This window comes from Triticum aestivum, chromosome 2D (assembly GCF_018294505.1).
Source record: "Triticum aestivum cultivar Chinese Spring chromosome 2D, IWGSC CS RefSeq v2.1, whole genome shotgun sequence".
Lineage (NCBI taxonomy): Eukaryota > Viridiplantae > Streptophyta > Magnoliopsida > Poales > Poaceae > Triticum > Triticum aestivum.
The window spans coordinates 495,352,269-495,374,071 of NC_057799.1; the positions used below are offsets into that span (position 1 = coordinate 495,352,269).

General features: G+C 44.3%; 3 protein-coding genes across 4 annotated transcripts; 1 reads left to right on the forward strand and 2 right to left on the reverse strand.

Annotated features, from left to right (window-relative positions):
• Positions 1-9,451: 9,451 nt before the first annotated feature.
• Positions 9,452-13,101, reverse strand: LOC123054066 (uncharacterized). Of its 2 annotated transcripts, XM_044477734.1 has the most exons (9): positions 12,684-13,099; positions 12,165-12,229; positions 11,977-12,042; positions 11,675-11,884; positions 11,027-11,100; positions 10,894-10,963; positions 10,490-10,576; positions 9,825-10,326; positions 9,452-9,744 (listed from the first exon to the last, which is right to left on the reverse strand). In XM_044477734.1, exons 1-8 carry the CDS (start codon positions 12,748-12,750, stop codon positions 10,000-10,002), a joined length of 966 nt encoding a protein of 321 aa, XP_044333669.1. In that variant the 5' UTR covers positions 12,751-13,099; the 3' UTR covers positions 9,452-9,744; positions 9,825-9,999. The 2 variants fall into 2 exon arrangements, with proteins under 2 accessions (XP_044333669.1, XP_044333670.1); XM_044477735.1 differs by lacking the exon at positions 9,452-9,744 and having other exon boundaries at positions 10,122-10,326; positions 10,894-10,947; positions 12,684-13,101.
• Positions 13,102-13,417: 316 nt separating this feature from the next.
• LOC123054064 (poly(U)-specific endoribonuclease-B) lies at positions 13,418-16,133 on the forward strand. Its single transcript, XM_044477731.1, has 8 exons — positions 13,418-13,758; positions 13,857-13,922; positions 13,993-14,091; positions 14,192-14,269; positions 14,457-14,531; positions 14,875-15,492; positions 15,573-15,644; positions 15,731-16,133. The coding sequence occupies exons 1-8, from the start codon at positions 13,573-13,575 to the stop codon at positions 15,965-15,967; spliced, it is 1,431 nt and encodes a 476-aa protein (XP_044333666.1). The 5' UTR covers positions 13,418-13,572; the 3' UTR covers positions 15,968-16,133.
• Positions 16,134-16,598: 465 nt separating this feature from the next.
• On the reverse strand, positions 16,599-18,989 carry LOC123054065 (probable serine/threonine-protein kinase PBL19). The gene is made up of 4 exons (XM_044477732.1): positions 18,270-18,989; positions 17,895-18,155; positions 17,524-17,646; positions 16,599-17,389 (listed from the first exon to the last, which is right to left on the reverse strand). The coding sequence occupies exons 1-4, from the start codon at positions 18,735-18,737 to the stop codon at positions 16,838-16,840; spliced, it is 1,404 nt and encodes a 467-aa protein (XP_044333667.1). The 5' UTR covers positions 18,738-18,989; the 3' UTR covers positions 16,599-16,837.
• Between the last annotated feature and the right edge of the window lie 2,814 nt (positions 18,990-21,803).

Below are 21,803 nucleotides of genomic sequence, written 5' to 3' on the forward strand. Positions count from 1 at the left end.
GTGATACTATTTTTAAGTTTGACAAAGTTTATAGAAAAATTACTCATACAATATTAAATATATAGTATAAAACATATACTATACTAAATCGATCATACTTAATCGTCAATTCTCTCTCTCTATCTCTCTCTCTCTCTCGTTAGTTAATTCACCCATTTAATCAAATCATTTGATGAATCCCTCTCCCAGCAGCGTGGCTCACATTAATTCCTATTTCCTTCTTCGTGCATGTCTGACGAATCCCCTATGTGAGTCTTTTTCTATCATTGATTCCACCATAGATTTCTCTCATGAATTTTGGATTTCTCACTAATTACTTTCCTTCTTTTTGAGGATAATGTTCCTTCTTCCTAAGGATAATCAGACCCACTCTTTACCCTGTCCTCATTAGTTCTCAAGAACTAATAGATTTCTCTCACGAATTTTGGATTTCTCACTAGTTACTTTCCTTCTTTTTGAGGATAATGTTCCTTCTTCCTAAGGATAAACAGACCCACTCTTTACCCTCTCCTCATTAATTCTCAAGAACTGTAAATTTGAACTGCAGATAAATATAAACTGGTGGCATTGCGTGTAAAGGAGTGAGGTGGTACTGTATAACATAAACAAGACCTTTTTCTTTACACATGCATCAACTAGGCTAATTGTCCATGATCCAACGGCAGGTCGGGAGTTTGATTCTTCGTTGCTACATTTATTTTTATCGGATTCGTTGGTGTTGTAATGTAGGTCTCGAGCGCAGGCCCAAGGTGGCCCATGTGCGCGAGACATGGAAATAAAGAGGCCAAACTATTTTTTATCTACTAATGGACTACGGGTTGATACCCAGAAATATCAAGGTCATTTTAGATAAAGTGCATGAGGGTCCAAGAATACCATCTCCCTTTATTAGTAGGTATAGATGGGTGGCATATGGATAAATTAAATTCACGCCCAAAATAATCTGTTTATTTGCCATTAGCTTAATTCCTGGCCACAACACCTTCATTCACGAGAGCTCCTAATTTGCGCGTGATGAGATAACTGGCGCTCACGCCCAGGAGCATAACGGTCGGCCCAACTATGTTTTGTTTTAAACCAGTTAACTGGTGGGCCTGCGATTGTTGACCAGTCGATCAACAATTAACACAGAGAGTTGACTGTTGACAGTTTCAATAAAGGAAAAGGTTAACAAAAAAAGTTCAATAAATTTGAAAAATGTTTAGCAAATTTGAAAAAGGTTCATAGCAATGAGAAAAGTTCATGATTTTTTTATAAAGTTACGACTTGGAAAAATTTCACAAAAAAGAAAACAAAATCATGAATTTGAGAAAAATTTCATAAGATTTAAAAAAACTAATTTGAAAAAATTCATGGATTTGAAAAAAGTTCACGAAAAATAAAAAAATGTTCATGAAATTGTGAAAAGTTCATTAATTTGATAAAACAAAATCAAAAAAAGAAACAAAGTGAGAAAACCTGTACTGGGGAATAACCAGAAGAAAACCCGACCAGAAAAACCATCAGAACAATCATGACTCATGAGAAGCTTCCAAAATATCAGTAAAGAAATACCTACATGGGCTGGCCCATTTAGATACACTGTACTGTTGAGGGGCGTGCGTAGATTTGCGAAAGGCACTATAACTGACGCTTTAGGCGACAAATAGGAGTTGGGCTCCTTCACGGTTTGCATGGGCTTGTTTTGTCTAATGCGTGAATGTTTAGGGCTCCTTTAATTTCTATAAGATTGTGATCCAATAGAATGTTTACTCTGGGTGTTATTTAATTCATAAGAATGTAATAGTTAGGAATTATTTCTATTGTATTTTCTTTATTGCATTCCAAAGGAATTTTGCATGAAGTCTAAGCTCTTGGAAATTTTACAGAATTCTTCAATCACTGCCACCAAGCTACAAGAGCTTCGTGATGAACTATAACATGCAAGGGATGGATAAGACGATTCCCGAGCTCTTCGCAAACTGCGGGGGTAGAAATCAAAAAGGAGCATCAAGTGTTGATGGTCAATAAGACCACTAGTTTCAAGAAAAAGGGTAAAGGGAAGAAGAAGGGGAACTTTAAGAAGAACAGCAAGCAAGTTGCTGTTCAGGAGAAGAAACCCAAGTCTGGACCTAAGCCTGAGACTGGGTGCTTCTACTGCAAGCAGACTGGTCACTGGAAGTAGAACTGCCCCAAGTATTTGGCGGATAAGAAGGATGGCAAGGTGAACAAAGGTATATGTGATATACATGTTATTGATGTGTACCTTATCGTAGTAGCACATGGGTATTTGATACTGGTTTTGTTGCTAATATTTGCAACTCGAAACAGGGACTACGGATTAAGCGAACACTGGCCAAGGACGAGGTGACGACGCGCGTGGGAAACGGTTCCAAAGTCGATGTGATCGCCGTCGGCACGCTACCTCTACATCTACCTTCGGGATTAGTATTAGACCTAAATAATTGTTATTTGGTGCCAGCGTTGAGCGTGAACATTATATCTGGATCTTGTTTGATGCGAGACGGTTATTCATTTAAATCAGAGAATAATGGTTGTTCTATTTATATGAGTAATATCTTTTATGGTCATGCACCCTTAAAGAGTGGTCTATTTTTAATGAATCTCGATAGTAGTGATACACATATTCATAATGTCGAAGCCAAAAGATGCAGAGTTGATAATGATAGTGCAACTTATTTGTGGCACTGCCGTTTAGGTCATATCGGTGTAAAGCGCATGAAGAAACTCCATACTGATGGACTTTTAGAATCACTTGATTATGAATTACTTGGTACTTGCGAACCGTGCCTCATGGGCAAGATGACTAAAATGCCGTTCTCCGGAACTAAGGAGAGAGCAACAGATTTGTTGGAAATCATACATACAGATGTATGTGGTCCGATGAATATTGAGGCTCGTGGTGGATATCGTTATTTTCTCACCTTCATAGATGATTTGAGCAGATATGGGTATATCTACTTAATGAAACATAAGTCTGAAACATTTGAAAAGTTCAAAAAAATTCAGAGTGAAGTTGAAAATCATCGTAACAAGAAAATAAAGTTTCTACGATCAGATCGTGGAGGAGAATATTTGAGTTACGAGTTTGGTCTACATTTGAAACAATGCGGAATAGTTTCACAACTCACGCCACCCGGAACACCACAACGTAATGGTGTGTCCGAACTTCGTAATTGTACTTTACTAGATATGGTGCGATCTATAATGTCTCTTACTGATTTACCGCTATCGTTTTGGGGTTATGCTTTAGAGACGGCTGCATTCACGTTAAATAGGGCACCATCGAAATTCGTTGAGACGACGCCTTATGAACTACGGTTTGGCAAGAAACCAAAGTTATCGTTCTTAAAGTTTGGGGCTGTGATGCTTATGTGAAGAAGCTTCAACCTGATAAGCTCGAACCTAAATCGGAGAAATGTGTCTTCATAGGATACCCAAAGGAGACTGTTGGGTACACCTTCTATCACAGATCCGAAGGCAAGACATTCGTTGCTAAGAATGGATCCTTTCTAGAGAAGGAGTTTCTCTCGAAAGAAGTGAGTGGGAGGAACGTATAACTTGATGAGGTAACTGTACCTGCTCCCTTATTGGAAAATAGTTCATCACAGAAACCGGTTCCTATGACTCCTACACCAATTAGTGAGGAAGTTAATGATGATGATCATGAAACTTCAGATCAAGTTGTTACTGAACCTCGTAGGTCAACCAGAGTAAGATCCGCACCAGAGTGGTACGGTAATCCTATTCTGGAGGTTATGTTACTAGACCATGACGAACCTACGAACTATGAAGAAGCGATGGTGAGCCCAGATTCCGCAAAATGGCTTGAGGCCATGAAATCCGAGATGGGATCCATGTATGAGAACAAAGTATGAACTTTGGTTGACTTGCCCGATGATCGGCAAGCCATTAAAAATAAATGGATCTTCAAGAAGAAGACTGACGCTGACGGTAATGTTACTGTTTATAAAGCTCGACTTGTTGCGAAAGGTTTTCGACAAGTTCAAGGGATTGACTACGATGAGACCTTCTCACCCGTAGCGATGCTTAAGTCTGTCCGAATCATGTTAGCAATTGCCGCATTTTATGATTATGAAATTTGGCAAATGGATGTCAAAACTGCATTCCTGAATGGATTTTTGGAAGAAGAGTTGTATATGATGCAACCGGAAGGTTTTGTCGATCCAAAGGGAGCTAACAAAGTGTGCAAGCTCCAGTGATCCATGTATGGACTGATGCAAGCCTCTCGGAGTTGGAATAAACGCTTTGATAGTGTGATCAAAGCATTTGGTTTTATACAGACTTTTGGAGAAGCCTGTATTTACAAGAAAGTGAGTGGGAGCTCTGTAGCATTTCTGATATTATATATGGATGACATATTGCTGATTGGAAATGATATAGAATTTCTGGATAGCATAAAGGGATACTTGAATAAGAGTTTTTCAATGAAAGACCTCGGTGAAGCTGCGTATATATTGGGCATCAAGATCTATAGAGATAGATCAAGACGCTTAATTGGACTTTCACAAAGCACATACCTTGACAAAGTTTTGAAGAAGTTCAAAATGGATCAAGCAAAGAAAGGGTTCTTGGTTGTGTTACAAGGTGTGAAGTTGAGTAAGACTCAATGCCCGACCACTGCAGAAGATAGAGAGAAGATGAAAGATGTTCCCTATGCTTCAGCCATAGGCTCTATCATGTATGCAATGCTGTGTACCAGACCTGATGTGTGCCTTGCTATAAGTCTGGCAGGAAGGTACCAAAGTAATCCATGAGTGGATCACTGGACAGCGGTCAAGAACATCCTGAAATACCTGAAAAGGACTAAGGATATGTTTCTCGTTTATGGAGGTGACAAAGAGCTCATCGTAAATGGTTACGTTGATGCAAGCTTTGACACTGATCCGGACGATTCTAAATCACAAACCGGATACGTGTTTACATTGAACGGTGGAGCTGTCAGTTGGTGCAGTTCTAAACAAAGTGTAGTGGCGGGATCTACGTGTGAAGCGGAGTACATAGCTGCTTCGGAAGCAGCAAATGAAGGAGTCTGGATGAAGGAGTTCATATCCGATCTAGGTGTCATACCTAGTGCATCGGGTCCGATGAAAATCTTTTGTGACAATACTGGTGCAATTGCCTTAGCAAAGGAATCCAGATTTCACAAGAGAACCAAGCACATCAAAAGACGCTTCAATTCCATCCGGGATTTAGTCCAGGTGGGAGACATAGAAATTTGCAAGATACATACGGATCTGAATGTTGCAGACCCGTTGACTAAGCCTCTTCCACGAGCAAAACATGATCAGCACCAAGGCTCCATGGGTGTAAGAATCATTACTGTGTAATCTAGATTATTGACTCTAGTGCAAGTGGGAGACTGAAGGAAATATGCCCTAGAGGCAATAATAAAGTTATTATTTATTTCCTTATATCATGATAAATGTTTATTATTCATGCTAGAATTGTATTAACCAGAAACATAATACTTGTGTGAATACATAGACAAACAAAGTGTCACTAGTATGCCTCTACTTGACTAGCTCATTGATCAAAGATGGTTATGTTTCCTAGCCATTGACATGAGTTGTCATTTGATTAATGGGATCACATCATTAGGAGAATGATGTGATTGACTTGACCCATTTCGTTAGCTTAGCACTCGATCGTTTAGTATGTTGCTATTGCTTTCTTCATGACTTATACATGTTCTTATGACTATGAGATTATGCAACTCCCGTTTACCGGAGGAACACTTTGTGTGCTACCAAACGTCACAACGTAACTGGGTGATTATAAAGGTGCTCTACAGGTGTCTCCGAAGGTACTTGTTGGGTTGGTGTATTTCGAGATTAGGATTTGTCACTCCGATTGTCGGAGAGGTATCTCTGGGCCCTCTCGGTAATGCACATCACTTAAGCCTTGCAAGCATTGCAACTAATGAGTTTGTTGCAAGATGATGTATTACGGAACGAGTAAAGAGACTTGCCGGAAACAAGATTGAACTAGGTATTGAGATACCGACGATCGAATCTCGGGCAAGTAACATACCGATGACAAAGGGAAACAACGTATGTTGTTATGCGGTCTGACCGATAAAGATCTTCGTAGAATATGTGGGAGCCAATATGAGCATCCAGGTTCCGCTATTGGTTATTGACCGGAGACGTGTCTCAGTCATGTCTACATAGTTCTCGAACCCGTAGGGTCCGCACGCTTAACGTTTCGATGACAGTTATATTATGAGTTTATATGTTTTGATCTACCGAAGGTTGTTCGGAGTCCCGGATGTGATCACGGACATGACGAGGAGTCTCGAAATGGTCGAGACATAATGATTGATATATTGGAAGCCTATGTTTGGATATCGGAAGTGTTCCGGGTGAAATCGGGATTTTACTGGAGTACCGGGAGGTTACCGGAACCCCCCGGCAACATAATGGGCCTTAGTGGGCCTAGGTGGAAGAGAAGAGAGGCGGCTAGGGCTGGGCCGCGCGCCCCTTCCCCCTAGTCCGAATAGGACAAGGAGAAGGGGGCGGCGCCCCCCCTTCCTTCTTCTCCCTCTCTTCTTTCCCCCCTCCCAAGTCCTAATCCAACTAGGAAAAGGGGGGGGAGTCCTACTCTCGGTGGGAGTAGGACTCCTCCTGGCGCTCCCCAAGGCTGGCCGCACCTCCCCCCTTTGATCCTTTATATACGGGGGCAGGGGGCACCCCATAGACACAACAATTGATCATTGATCTCTTAGCCGTGTGCGGTGCCCCCCTCCACCATATTACACCTCGATAATATCGTAGCGGTGCTTAGGCGAAGCCCTGCGACGGTAGAACATCATCATCGTCACCATGCAGTCGTGCTGACGAAACTCTCCCTCAACACTCGGCTGGATCGGAGTTCGAGGGACGTCATCGAGCTGAACGTGTGCTGAACTCGGAGGTGCCGTGCGTTCGGTACTTGATCGGTCGGATCGTGAAGACGTACGACTACATCAACCGCGTTGTGTTAACGCTTTCGCTTTCGGTCTACGAGGGTACGTGGACAACACTCTCCCCTCTCGTTGCTATGCATCACCATGATCTTGCGTGTGCGTAGGAATTTTTTTAAAATGACTACGTTCCCCAACACTAGCGCCAAAGGCGGTCGACGCGGCGCTAGGGTTGGAAATTAAACACACACCCAAAAAAATCTGTTTGTTTGCCATTAGCTTAAATTCTAGCGACAACCACTTCCTTCAGGGACGCTCCTAATTGGCGCCAGATGAGATAACTAGCGCTCCAGCCACAACCCCTTTCTTCGCGAGAGCTCCTAATTGGCGCCAGATAAGATAACTCGCGCTCACAAGCAAGACCATATGGGGCAGCCCACTTGTGTTTTTGGTTTTAAATCAGTAAACTGGTGGACATGCGACTGTTGACCGGTCAATCGGCGATTGTTGACCACAAAAAGTTAGCTGTTGGCTTTTTCAAAAATGAAAAAGGTTCACAAAATAAAAAAGTTTGAAAATAGTTTAGGAAATTTGTAAAAAGATTCACAACATTGAGAAAAGTTCACGAATTTTAAAAAATAATTGCCAAAAAAAAGGAATTTGAGGAAAAAAATCACAAGATTTGCAAAAAATTTGGAATTATAAAAAAGTTCACAAAAGATAAAATAATTTTCAAGAATTTTTGCAAAGTTCATTAAGTCGATAAAAATGAAAAACGAAAAAAAGAAAGAAAAAGGAAGAGATAAAACATAAACAAAAAATAAAAAAGTGAGAAAACCCGCAAAACCCGTACTTCGGAATATCCGGAAGAAAGTCCGCCTAGAAAAAAATGTCAAAACAATCATGAAAAGCTTCCCAAAAAAACCAGTGAAAATAATACCTATATGGGCTGGCCCATTTAGATACAATGTGCTGTGGAGGGGCGGGCGCCGGTTTGCAAAAAGCACTATAACCGACGCTTAAAGTGACAAATAGGAGTTGGACTCCTTCACGGTTTGCATGGGCTTGTTTTGTCTAATGCGTGAAAGTCCAGGGCTCCTTTAGTTTTTATGAGATTGTTATCCGATAGAATGTTTGCTCTGGGTGTTATTTAATTTATATATAATAGGTAAGGGATCATTCCCACTGGATTTCCTTTATTGTATTCCAAAGGAATTTTGTATGAAGTCTAAGCTCTTGAACATTTTATAAGCTAAGGAATGTAATAGATGTAGCGGTGCAATGTTGCAGGCTTGCGACCGCACTGGCGCTAATGCTGGCTGCCCCCGCGCTAGGGTTAGGTATTAAAACTCACGCCCAAAAGAATCGCTTTGTTTGCCATTAGCATAATTTCCAGCCAAACCCCTTCCTTCACAAGCGCTCCTAATTGGCGCTAGATGAGATAACTGGCGCTCCAGCCACAACCCCTTCCTTCACGAAAGCTCTTAACTGGCGCCAGGTAAGATAATTGGCGCTCACAAGCTAGACCATATCAAGCAGCCCAATTGCATTTTGTTTTAAATTGGTTAATTGGTGGACCTGCGGCCATTGACCGATCGATCAGAGATCGTTGACTATGGACAGAGAGTTGACTGTTGACTTTTTCAAAAAAGGAAAAGGTTCACAAAAATAAAAAAAAGTTTAGGAATTTTGGAAAAAAAGTTTCATGACATTGAGAAAAGTTCACGCATTGTCTAAAATTTTTACGACTTGAAAAAGGTTCACAGAAATGGGAAAACACGAATTTGAGGAATAAATTCCAAGATTTAAAAAAACATAACTAGAAAAAGTTCACAAAAAAGATAAAAAAAAGTTCATGAATTTGTGAAAAGTTCATTAAGACGATAAAAATGAAAAACCAAATAAGAAAGAATAAAGAAGAGAGAAAACAGAAATGAAAAATAAAAACAAACTGAGAAAACCTGCAAAACCCATACTCGGGAATATCTAGAAGAAAAACTGCCCAGAAAATACGTTAGAACAATCATGAAAAGCTTCCCCAAAAACCAGTGAAAAAAATACCTACATCGGCTGGCTCATTTAGATACACAGTGTTGTGGAGGAGTGTGCGTCAGTTTGCAAAAAGCACTATAACCGACGCTTAAGGTGACAAGTAGGAGTTGGAATGTAATACTAGTTAGGAATCGTTTCTATTGGATTTCCTTTATTGTATTTCAAAGGAATTTTGCATGAAGTCTAAGCTCTTGGAAATGTTATAAGCTAAGAAATGTAATAGATGCAGCGGTGCAGTGTTGCAGGCCTGCAACCATGCAGGCGCCAAATGGCGGTTGCCGACGCCGCTAGGGTTAGGGCGAGAGAGAGAGAGAGGGAGGGAGAGAGAGTATGCAAGAGCCGAGAGCGAAGTTATTTGGGGAGGGACTGGAGTGCGATGCGAGGCGGCGAGACTTTTCTCGGTGTCATGCGGATGCGGTGAGTTTGGCCTGGATTTCGTTGGGCCTTGATTTTTGGTGAGTAAAGCACAATCGCTCAGCCGCATACCATGGCCTATTGAAATATCAGTTACTATGTGAATACGCAGGAAATGAAAACCGAACCTAAGACCGATAACCGAATTAACAAACAATTCGGTAATTTGGTTCCTGGTTGGTTCGAGTACCGAGTTCGGGTACCCAAATGCTTTGGGTGAGTGGCGTCAACTATGTCTAGTTTTTCTTCGTAATTCTCAATAGAGTTGGATCTGCTCTGTCTGGTTGCATGTGGCTGTGTTTTGACACAGATATTTTTGTATCTCCACCCAACTTCTACAAGCCGCCGATCACCTGCGGTGAAGTCAGAATCGTTTGCTCAGGATTTAGGAATGACGATGACGCCTATTAGGGATGAGTGATGACGATGATACCTGCGTGCTGTCTCGATGATGCCCTCTTTGAAGAGGACTAATGGCTGGGGCGTGCCATTGGCACGCCTCCTAAGTGTTCATGTGCGCACTTATCTTGCTTATGCACGTCCGCCGGTCTAGTCTGATCCTTGATTAGACAAATGTCTTCTTCAACAGTAGACCATCCAGGACAACCCTAGTAGAAGGTAGATTTGAAAAACTTGCAGTCGCCTAGGACAATCTTCTCTTCTTCAACAGTTGACAAAACGCATGCCAAGCTTCTATCACAAAAAATGATTGGTACCAACCACCAACATACTTCAATATGATGATGGGTACCATGTTCAAAGTCAGAATCATCAACTATCCTTTCTAATGACTCAATAACCAATACTGAGTCTCCAACATGGACATCATTGACAAGAACTTGAACTGTTATTGCATCCGAATTCAAAGTGCCATCTGAAGGAAGATCATCGCCGGATGATGTAACGACTAGCCTCGACTGAGGAGATAAGAGTGACTGCCATATAATATGAGACATAGTTAGTTGTTATATTAGTTATATTGGTCAAGAGATTATAGACAGGTATGCACATGAGGGTATCAGCCTTCTTATTTTAGCTTCTAGGAATGCAAAAAGTAAATGTTGCACGTGTACATACAATGTGTAGATATGTACTTACAATGAGCTCATTCATATTGCTAGATGCCTTAAGCCGAGCACTTTCCTCGGGAGATCCGCCCAGAATTACAAATTCAGGAAGCATGACCTACATGGTACAAGATGAATTCCTTCAAAAAAAACTTTCTTAAAACATAGACAACTGTTATTTGATCAACTGCCAAATCAAATGAAGTAATGTGGAAGACAGAAACAGGGTTTGTACGTTGAATGATTCAATTATACAGTGGCTGGCTTGTTTATAAATATGACCAATAAAGAAATGTTGGGCATTGGCACTGATTTTGTTAATAAACTCAAAAGCAGAGCAACTTTATTAACAGGCAGTAACACAGTGCCAAAACACAAGAGTAGGTGGCAGCAAGTACACATGAGTTCTATTTTCATGCATGGAAGATTGCTCACCGGTTCTTTGAAGAAGGTTGAATTCCATGCCAATTCAGGGTTCAGCAAGGAAACCTTCATACAAGAAAATCTGTATCATACTATTATTAGTATTCTTGTGTGTTTGAAAAACAGCCGCTATAATTTTACTTACTGCACTAATAGCAATGCAGCTGCAGACCCAATCCTACAAGAGAATTCACGTTGGGGGAACCTTGCTTGAATGCTCTAAGACCATCGAAAAGTATATGTGAGAAAGAGTTGCATTTACCACAATGTGAGGAAGAATTAATAAAATACCTGAAGAACACAGTGCAAGACCATGCTGGAAATCGGTTTCAGTGTCAACTTACATTTTGTTCTTAAAAAGCAGTTTTCTTAACCCAGAATAAAGAATGCACAATCCCTAGACTCTGACTTATTTCTCTGTTTCTTAGGAGGAAATGAACAAATGTCTCTTAAGATACCGCCATACCAAGCAAAAGCTCATGAATCGAAAACCAATATTGTACTAATGACAACTAAATGTAGAGCCAAAGTTTGAAACATCTTGTGTCGACACTTCAGACACCCTACCTGGTGAATACTGAGTTTTCTATCATTCATACGAACTAATTATATATGTGGTAATGCATCTATCAGTCACTATCCTTGTTGAAACATAACTACACCATTCGTCCCACAATATAAGATCGTTTTTCAAGCTATGTTAGCTTGAAAAATTGAAAAATGATCTTATATTGTGGGACGGAGGGAGTAGTAAACAACAAGTACACTAAGATGATATTGGAGCCAAGTATACCTCTTCCAGGCTCTTCTTCTGCAGACCCTCCCATCTATCAAATTGGAAGTTTGGGCTCAGGGGTGAGGATGGCGGCGGCGGCGGCACTCCGTCCCTCGAGCCTCCACCATTGGTCTGTCCGTGCATACTTTCTGCGCCTTCCACTTCTTCTGCTTCTGCTTCAATGGCTGGAACCACCTTAATCGCTGCATCAAACATCGCCTTGATATTCTGCACCATGCAAACAAAACAACAATCATCAGTAACTGAACTATGCGTCTATCCTTACTGTAAGAAAACAAGAAGATTTTGTCAACTTTTACCTGCTGTGTTTTTGAGCTGCACTCTACGTAGGTCATCCTGCCAATTACCTTCTTCAGCTCTTCATCCTACAATCAAATACAGAGATGAGATCACTGTCTTGCCCCCAAATGCTGGGAAGTGGCCAAACAGGAGCATATGCAATTTACTTTTTAAAGAAAAAACAGAAATAACTAAAGGTTCTGAGTACCTGAGCGGTGGAAATAGGAACTGCTCCAGGGTGATCCACAAAAAACTGTTTGCCATCCCGCAGATCTATAAACATCAACAGAGTGGTCATGCACTCCTGAGTTACACATCATTTCTTACAACAAAACTAATAAAGCAAGCAGCAATAGACCGAAACAGGCGAAATAATGTCACTGGTTAGACAACATTTCTTAGTCAACTGTTTATTGGGCATCAGGTAATGCAACTCAATGCCAAGTGGCTACAATAGTACTGTGTTCCACGTGTTCTCAAATTGAGTAAAGTACCGTGAATATGACAATAACGTGTAGATGGCAATAAGAGATAATAACATCAAGAATTTCTGTCAAACAGAAAACTGAATAACATCTGTTAAAAACAGACCTCTGTACACTGGACTTGAGCCAAAGAATATGGACTACAACCAGACGGAACCTATTCTTAAGTTAAAACTTGACATGGACGAGAATATCAACAAAGGAAGGACACAAGATAAAGGTTACGGACGAGTCTTGCTCACCGGTGAAGCCGCCGCCATTGCTTTCCCACCGTGTGGCCGTCGAATCTTCACCCGACCTCGTCCCCATCCTCCGCGAGCTTCAGACCGACGCAGACGGCGTCGTGGGGGCATGTCCAGCGCGACCATGAGCTGGGATTGGAGGCGCAGCGCAACCTGGTCCTCATCGTCGCGGGCGAGGGCGGGGAGCCGGGAGAGGTCAAGCCCGTCGCGCGTTCCCCAGAGACCTCCCCGACGAACCCGACACCGCGGCGGTTGCCCGAGCCCAGGCCTCCATGCCGGCGGCGTCGTGACGCGGACCGGTGGTGGGGAGAAGGTGAGGGGAAGAGGGAAGGGGTGGAGGCGCAGGCTGTGGAGCGGCGCGACGCGACGAGAGCGAGGAAGACTAGGGGAGGTTGCGTGCCGTGACGGTCGAGGAAACCAGGAAAAGCATAGATGCGGTGTATCCGAGAAAGCTACTCCTCCACGTCAAGATCCAGCCGCGTTGCTCCTTCCCGCACAGTAAATCGTCACAGTAAAATCGCTGAGGTGGCTAGCGCGAACGAGAGCCCTTTGTGCGACTGTTAATGGGTTTAATACCTGCGTGGGTATCCTCTAAACTGACTGTCGGCAGCAGCGGGCTTTTTCTTTTTGAGAATGGCAGCAGCGGTTAATTAACGCACGAGATTTCGTCGGTCATCCGCGTCGCCGCGATTACTCCACCCCACCGACCACGGGCAGCCCAATCGGCGATCACCACGTGCAAATCCTTCCTTTTCCACCCGAACAGTCCACCCACGGCGCACTACCCCTCGAAACAGCACAACTTCCTCCTCCTCACCAGTCATCACCCAGATCCCAACAGCCAGTCGGATCCATCCCATCCCCGCTTCTCGACTCCCCTGTTCACGCCATGGAGGGGCTCATCAAGGGTTTGGCCAAAGCGGCGATCGACGTCTTGGACGGCGGCGACGGCCGGCGGGAGCGGGACGAAGACCGCGACGAGGCGCCGAGGAGGCACCGCCCCGCGCGGGACGCCGAGGAAGGGGAGGAGGATGAGGAGGGCCGCGAGCAGCGGGACCGCTCGACGTGGGCCGAGGTGCGCGCCGGCTGTTCGCTCAATTGCGAGTGAAGCCGAAGCTTAGTGCGCAATGGTCCGGTCGGTCTGGTAAGGCTTAACGGTTTTGGTTCTGGCAGGTGGTCTCCGAGAAGAAGGGCGGCGAGCCGGAGGAGGAGCGCCGGGGTTCTCGGCCCTCCAGGCGGGTGGGTGTCCTGTTCAGTTCGTGTTAGTTTGTATGATCAGCAGCTGTTGATTTCCTGTAACTGCATTCAGGAGGAGAGGAGGGAGGATGAGGGCTGGGAGAGGACGGGGGGCCGGAAGCAGCAGCAGCAGCAGCAGCATCCATCTGCGCATGGCGGATCTCACAGCCAGGTTGTCCAGATGATCAGGGTGCTTTCAGTTCCCATTGTTTGATTTCCATGATGGGTTGTAGTGTGTTGATGTTGTAGCTGATTTGGGTTTGTTTTTGTAGTACCAAGGCGAGGACAGGAGTGATGGTGGTAGCCGGCTACCGCAGCAGCAGGCGCCAGCACACAGGAGGCAGCAACAGGTTTGATTCTGCTCTGTTATGTTCGAATTTCTTTACTTGAAAATTGTGGGCAATTGACCTGCTGTTCAGTCATATACCTACCAATATTGTAGTGTCTGTGTTATAACTGTATCTTAGAGCTTTTCAGTATCAGTCTGAAGTTCGGATGGATTTCTTAATAAGCCAACTCTTTAATTTTGGATGTTAGGAGGAGGGAGAAGAAACAAATGATGAAGGTTGGGAAACTGTAGGGGAGAAAAAGCAGCATGGAAGACCACAACAGGTTTGTGTTTAGTAATTATTAAAGTTAATAGTTGGTTTCAAATACTACTAGATAAGTTTCTATGTGTTTTAGGTGATATTTATAGGCCAATACTTTTTTCGGTATGTAATCAGTGTCATGCAACAGATCGACACTGACATCAAACACCATTTCTCTACTCTTGACACGCTGAATGAGATAACTGAATTTTAGACCGATACTCCTGGTTACCGTTACCCCTATGTATATATGAACTAACCTGTAGAATTCCTGCGGTAAGATGTATGGTGATACTATACTAGTATATTGTGAAGCTTCATTATCCTGTTTGAACTCTGAACTCCTAGATAACTGGTTGGTACAGTGTGAAGCATGGAACGCATACAAAAGGCCACCATCTGAACAAGAGTACTCTGAAGATTTTGGTCAGATCCACCATGGCCTAAATGTAGAGCCTACCAGGGAGGAGCTCAATAGCTTGACGGAAGCATGTAGCCGGTTGTGGGAGCTTGATATGAACCGTCTTGTTCCTGGTAAGGACTACAGAATTGAATGTGGAGAGGGAAAGAAGGTTTATCAGAAGGATGATATGGCATCTGAAAACCTATTCAGCTGGCTAGGCGATGATGTGCTCACCAAGCCCACCTACTCTCGCTTCTGTGCGCTTCTTGACAATTACAACCCACACCAAGGGTACAAAGAAGTTGTTACTCAGCAGGACAAGCACGAAGAAGCAGCATTTATTGAAGAGATTGCCCGGACAGCGCCGATTAAGTACTTGCACCGGTATTTAGTGCTGAAGGGAGTCGCATCCCAAGACTATGATGACTTCAAGGCAATGCTGACATCCCTTTGGTTTAATTTGTATGGAAGATGTGGCAACTCTAGCTGCTCTTCTGCATTTGAGCATGTGTTTGTTGGTGAGATAAAGGAACAGAGACAAGGAGAGACCGAGGTCTCAGGATTCCATAACTGGATTCAGGTAAGTCCATGTAATGCTTCAGCAGTCTTGTATCGTTGTATGAAAATACATCTGACTGCAACTACATGACTAATTTGCAGTTTTATCTGGAAGAAGCCAAGGGAAATGTGGACTACCAAGGCTACATATTCCCAAGACGGCGTGGGGAATCGGTGAGTATATAGTCTCAACATTCATAAGATGTACATGTATATAACGTAAGTAATGCATCTAACATGTTCCATTCTTGTTTTCACAGCCTGATTCGGAGACACAGTTACTGACCGTTCAGTTTGAGTGGCATGGTGTGCTGAAATCAGTATCAAGCTCTTTGATTGGTGTTAGCCCTGAGTTCGAGCTGGCACTCTACACACTGTGCTTCTTTATGGGCGGGGAGGATAACCGCGTCGATATCGGCCCATACACAGTGAACGTCAAGTGCTACCGTATGGGTAACAACAAGATTGGATCAGTCTTTCCCATTGCTGAGAACTGAATTGGGTGATGACTCATGACCTGCTTCTGCAGGTTTGTAATTCTTCGGATTTTAATTTCTCTTCACTTTTGTGAAATTTACACTGTTGTTTAAGAAAAAGAACCACTGTTCGCTCTGTTGTTACAATGCCACACTTAATACCATATTACAAGTATACACCACTGAAGAGGATGCTGATGCTGACTGAGATGAGATTTAACTTTCTGTGTCATGAGCTTTGTTGAAAACAAAAAAACATAGCATAGAACGTTTCTTGGGGTTTTAGCAAGTTTATTTTAAGTTTTTGGAAATATAGTTAATCAGTTGAGGGTATAATAGACTAGTCAGAAGCGAGTACAAGGGGGCATGGATCAAATAGGGTGGGAATTGCTGTCATTAATAATTATAGATAACCTAGCAAAGAAAATCCGTCCTGGGCTTTACAGCTCAGGTGCTGACCTGCCCGCTTCAGCTCCCTGTTCTCTGTTCCTCCTGTAGTTAGATGTTCACTTGAGAAAATCGCTATCCTTCCTATAGTGTGCTTATATGATTAAGTTCCAATTAGTGTGCTTCCTTTGCCAACAAAACTAAAAAAAAATAGTGTGCTTCCAGTATTCCAAAGAGTACTATCCAAATTAAATAGTAGGCACCATTTTCATGTATACAAATTACTAGCTCATGTGAGTCCGACAAAAGAAAGGCATAACTGCATTTCATGCTTTTCAACCTATTTTTACCACCACCAGCACTTCAAACTTTACTCATCAATTGCCAGATACGGCATTGGAGAAAACTAAATTTCTAAACCATATACAATCATACAAAAAAAAAACAAACAGAACAACAAGAAAAAAAGTCTGTCAAAATCAAGAGCTCAACGATGGCAGGGTATCACGTCCGAGGAGCAGCTGCCCTCATGAGCATCAATCTTCTCCTTGCCTGAGCATTTGCATTCTCACCTAGGGCAGCCAAATGAAGCATCCGCCGCCTTGCCGACACCGCAGCCTCATCCTCCATGGGTGGTGTCGTTGGTGCCTCATGAAGAAGCGAGCTTTCCTCCACTGAACGGACATCCTGACCATCCAGTTCCTTGTGCTGCATTGCCAGCTTCAGCCTCTCAACCACCTCCAGCATTGTGGGGCGGTTCTTTGCATACTTTGCAAGGCAGCTGTTGGCCAGCTTGGCGATCTTTCTTGCTCCTCTCATGGAGTATCTCCCTTCAAGCCTTGTGTCGATGATCTCACTGAACTGTTCGCTGTCGGCTGGGTGCCGCCTCACCCACTCCAGGAGCTTCTGTTCGTTCTTGGGTCGTTTTTTCTCTACCGAGCGTCGAGCCGTGAGGATTTCATACATTACCACTCCGAAGCTCCAGACGTCGCTCTTGGTGGTGAGATGCCCTGTCTGGACATAGTCCGGAGCTGCGTAGCCGTAGGTTCCCATTACCTGAATTTGCAAAGGTAATGAGTGTCTGACGGCTCTGTGAGATGCTCCATATGGAGCATTCAGAATGCCATGTAGTTTGGCTATATGCAACCCAAGGAAATTGAGCTGGTTGCTGTAGTGAAGTTTGCACATACCACTGTAGATACATGGGTTTGGCCTTCGGATGGCCCCTCCCTTGCTAATCCAAAGTCCGAAAGTTTGGGTCTGAACTCCTCATCCAACAGTATGTTTGCAGCCTTGAAATCGCGGTATATAATCTACAAATATCGAAAGATCATCATGAGTATAATGATAATAGTTCAGGCTGTGATGATAATTGAACGCCCTGCCTTTTCCATGCAGTAGTTCATAATTCAGTTCTCATGCCATGATCTGACGAGAGCTGCGGGTGTAGAAACTGTCTGCCTAATCTTGCTCAAAACAAGCAAATTCATTCCTGGATAAAAAACAGCTTCACCAAATCCTAAGAGGGTGATGGGCGCTGGAGGGCAGATTGGTTACCTACCTGAAGCTCAAGGCCCTCGTGCAGATAGAGCAACCCTTCAGCAGCACCCAGTGCTACCTGCAGCCTGACGTCCCATGGGAGGACAGGGTGCTCTGGGTTGAACAGGTGGTCGTCCAGCGTCTTGTTGGGCATGAACTCATAGACCAGAAGCCTCTGCGGCCCTTGATCGGTCTGTGTTGCGCAGTAGCCGACGAGCTTAACGAGGTTCGGGTGCTCGACGATGCCGAGGAATTGGACCTCGGCCAGCCATTCCTTGTGTCCCTGAACAGGAGAGCCAGGCGATCAGATCAGAGTGGCTGGTGTCGTTGGTGCCTCATGAAGACTCCGGAGACAGTTGAATTCTTTAGTGATGGAATTGCATTGCAGTTTTGGTACCTGGCCACCGTTGGGGTTGAGCCTCTTGACGGCGACCGCGGTGCCGTGGGGGTTCCCGCCGGGGAGGCGGAGGGCGCCCCTGTAGACGCACCCGAAGCCGCCCATGCCGACCATGAGCAGCGGGCTGAAGTTGGCCGTGGCGCCACGGAGCTCGCTGAGACCGAACTCCAGCAGGCTGTGCGCGCCCCTCTCCCCGTACAGCTCCGGGAGGCTCCGCGCGGAGGAGCCCAAGGACTTGCTCGACGCCGGCCGCGCGCCTGAGCCGTCGGATGTGCTCGTAGCAGTAGCGCTGCAAGCTGGCGATGCGGTCGAGGCAGCGCCGGCTGGTACCGACGCGTCGTGGGAGCACGGCTCTGTGCAGGCGGCGTAGTAGGAGGCCGCCGCTGCCTGAGAATGGGATGGCGGCGCCGACGACTCCGGCCGCCTCTTGCGCCTCCATTTGTCCCGGAATAGGCATAGACAGCCCATTTCTTGGAGGAAGCTGGCGAAATTCTGCTCGATCGTAGTGGTTTGTAACCTACCCGAATCACAAAGAGAAACACCAAAGATCCGGCGATAAAAAAAAGGGGTTTTGTCGTCTCCTAATCTTACGCTTCTGGTACCATCTCCGAAAACAACATAGGGGAAGGGCTAATCGATGGAGAAGCTAAGTTTCTGGCAGATGGAAGAAACAAAAAAAGTGATTTGGAAAAGCTTCAGGAAATGCCTCCAAGTGGCTGAATTTCGATACGCACCAACAAATCAAGAGCTGTAGCACACCCAAGCAAAATATGTACTTCAACGTCGCCATTATATGTCTGGCACCCCAATCAAGCAGCACAGTGGCACACGGTCACGCGGTTTTGCAAGTCGCGGATGGAACGTTCAAACTATACGGCCGTCATGGGTGCATGCAGTGATAGAGGACGACGAAAAGCGCGGCCACCTTCTCCCTCCGTAGCGTAGCGATATGTACCAGCGGTTCGCCACTTCTTCTCACTTTGTAAGGCACAGTTCGTTCACGCCACAACTTGTCCCGGCTGCCAAGAAATGTTGACCACTGAGTTATCCTTCTGCACCTTGACCTAGACCCGTCGATGTCTACCAGGCTTGGTGAGCTATTCGCGCGCTGAATTTGCCTTCAAAGTGTTGACCTTGCATGCATGTGATGGCTGATCGCTTTGTTAGGTAGAAAAACACGCGAGACTCGAGTTCAACAGAAGTTTTAGTCTTAGCTGGAAAATATCTTATGTTCCATCAACAAACAACCACCAAAGGCAATACAAAAGCCAAACGGTAATGCTATACAGCGAACGTTCCTAGGAAGGATAGCATTCACGAGCGTTCCTCGCGGCAATTTATGTTGCGGGAGCATTGCTATTGGGGTCCAAGCAAAAAGGAAACATACTATTTTTAACCTCCCTAGGAATTTCATCTCCCTAAACAAGACTTAGATCCCCGCTTCACTGCCAAGTCATTCTCGTCGTTCTTGACTGCTTGGGCTAGGGACCGGACATCTGTCTCCATGTCTAGTCCAGTGTGATGCTCAAATCTTATCCCGCCTATAGGGCCTCGATGCCTGTGGAAAGTTTCGATTCATAGGTCATAGCGCAACACACCATAGTGCAATTCTCCCACGGTTCTGCCTCGTCTTCTCCTGTCGGATGGCTTTGGGGCATTGCCGCGTGCCTCTCCTTCGCTCTCCCGCCCCTTGTTTGTTTATCATGGATGTTGTCATCCTCGTTGTTGTACGACTCGTGCCCCCCACCCCCCTAGTTTGTGCTCGTCCACTCCTCCGTTCTCCTTCTGTGGCTTGTGTGGCTGTCGGCCTGATGGCGCTAGGCATGGTCTCATTGTTTGGTGACATCGTGCTGACTATTTACAGTTGTGCGAGTGTTGTTGACTCATGGCTGGTGGCGGATTCATCCTTGGGTTGATTGTGCTCAGTCATTGTCATCTTTGGAGTCATTTTGAGTTGTGTTGTTGCTGACTGGTGTTTTGCTATCTTGCCATGCGCAACACTCTTGTTCTAGTCTAGGATGAGTTTGTTGGCCTATTAGTCGTGAATTCTTGGGTTGGCAATGCTTAGGTCGTTTGGTTCTCTAGATGGCTCGTGCCTCTATGACGATGTATGGGTTGTGCATGTGTATCCTCTTCTTTTTTAATGCAATTACTACATCCAACTCTCCTGCATTGTTAAGAAAGAATAGAGGTAATAGAAAATTTACCCTATCCTCAAGATGCAAAAGGGATGCATTTTCTGGGGCATGCAAGTTTTTATAGGCGGTTCATTCTCTAAACTACCAAAACCACTCACCAACCTTTCGCCGAAAGACGTCCCATATTATTTTTATGAGGAATGTGTATTGACTTATGAAAATCTGAGGGATGCCTTGATCACTACCCCGATCAGCCAACCTCCTAAGTGGGATGAACCCTTTGAGATAATGTGTGACGCTAGCAATTGTGCTATTGGAGCGGTTTTAGGACAGTTGAATAAGAAGAAACTTAATGTCATCTATTATGCTAGCAGGAGTTTGGATGATGATCAAAAGCATTTAGCCCATATTGAAAAAGAATTACTTGCTATTGTATTTGCCTATGATATGTTTAGATTGGGTGGCCGGGAAAGATTCAGGGTTGGCTGTGGCTGGTCGAACTGGCGCGGGGAGCGTCGGTGGTGGTGCCGGAAGTGTAAGTGCATCTAGTGCCACCCCTAGTTGGTTTTGGAGTATTAACGACAAACTTGGTTGAGAGACTAATGTGTTTGTGAGAATTGTAGAATAACGCAGGTAGTAGTCCCTCATTGATTCGGTTTACCTACCAGAGATGACCCCTAAAAATGTATGAGACATTGAAGACAATGGTGGTTCGTGAAGACATTCACGATGAAGATAATGACCTGTGAAGACATTCACTTGAAGACTATGGAGTGCGAAGACATAGTTGTTTCGTAGTTTCCTTTTCTTCTTTATTGAGTCGTAGGAACCACCGTACTGTTAAGTGGGATCCAAGTGAACAAAGTCAGATGACTGATGTGATGCTCAACCAAAATCCTATGTCTTCGAGCGAAGACAATGAGAGCAAATCTTATCCAGAGTTGGATGAGTCAGCTTTGCTTGTAGCCCAAGCCAAGCTGCCGCGTGTGTTTGAAATCCGACCGTTGGACACGTGTCGGTTCCTTAGGGTGTGTTTGGTTGTGGAACCAAGTGGAATGGAATGTAATGGTTCCATGACATTCCATTCCACTAGAATGGGTCAATTCCATTCGAATGTTTAGTTGAGACAATAGATGGAATGAAATGGTTACATTTGAGCGTTTGGTTGGTGAGACAGAATAAAATGAATTTGGTTCATTTTGATAATATGCATACACAAGCATGGCAGATACACGATATATCAAACATATCTTACGTCTATTCCTCTTGCATCAATACATTTCTAAACAAAAAGAAGGAATTTACACAGAAGAACCACGGCTATATGAAAGCTACGATCTGCTACCACTCCTCTGCCTCCGGCAAGAAAAATCATCGCTAATTCAAGACGAAGCAA

Excerpts from the sequence above, each read along its gene's own strand:
- LOC123054066 (XM_044477734.1), bottom strand. The coding sequence starts at position 12,750 with ATGGGGACGAGGTCGGGTGAAGATTCGACGGCCACACGGTGGGAAAGC. Across the intron at positions 12,043-12,164 it reads TTCCTATTTCCACCGCTCAG|GATGAAGAGCTGAAGAAGGT; the intron begins GTACTCAGAACC and ends ATTTGATTGTAG. Across the intron at positions 11,885-11,976 it reads GCAGCTCAAAAACACAGCAG|AATATCAAGGCGATGTTTGA; the intron begins GTAAAAGTTGAC and ends TGCATGGTGCAG.
- LOC123054064 (XM_044477731.1), top strand. The coding sequence starts at position 13,573 with ATGGAGGGGCTCATCAAGGGTTTGGCCAAAGCGGCGATCGACGTCTTG. Across the intron at positions 13,759-13,856 it reads ACCGCTCGACGTGGGCCGAG|GTGGTCTCCGAGAAGAAGGG; the intron begins GTGCGCGCCGGC and ends TGGTTCTGGCAG. Across the intron at positions 14,270-14,456 it reads CACACAGGAGGCAGCAACAG|GAGGAGGGAGAAGAAACAAA; the intron begins GTTTGATTCTGC and ends TTTGGATGTTAG.
- LOC123054065 (XM_044477732.1), bottom strand. The coding sequence starts at position 18,737 with ATGGGCTGTCTATGCCTATTCCGGGACAAATGGAGGCGCAAGAGGCGG. Across the intron at positions 18,156-18,269 it reads TCAACCCCAACGGTGGCCAG|GGACACAAGGAATGGCTGGC; the intron begins GTACCAAAACTG and ends TCTCCTGTTCAG. Across the intron at positions 17,390-17,523 it reads AAACCCATGTATCTACAGTG|GTAATGGGAACCTACGGCTA; the intron begins GTATGTGCAAAC and ends TTGCAAATTCAG.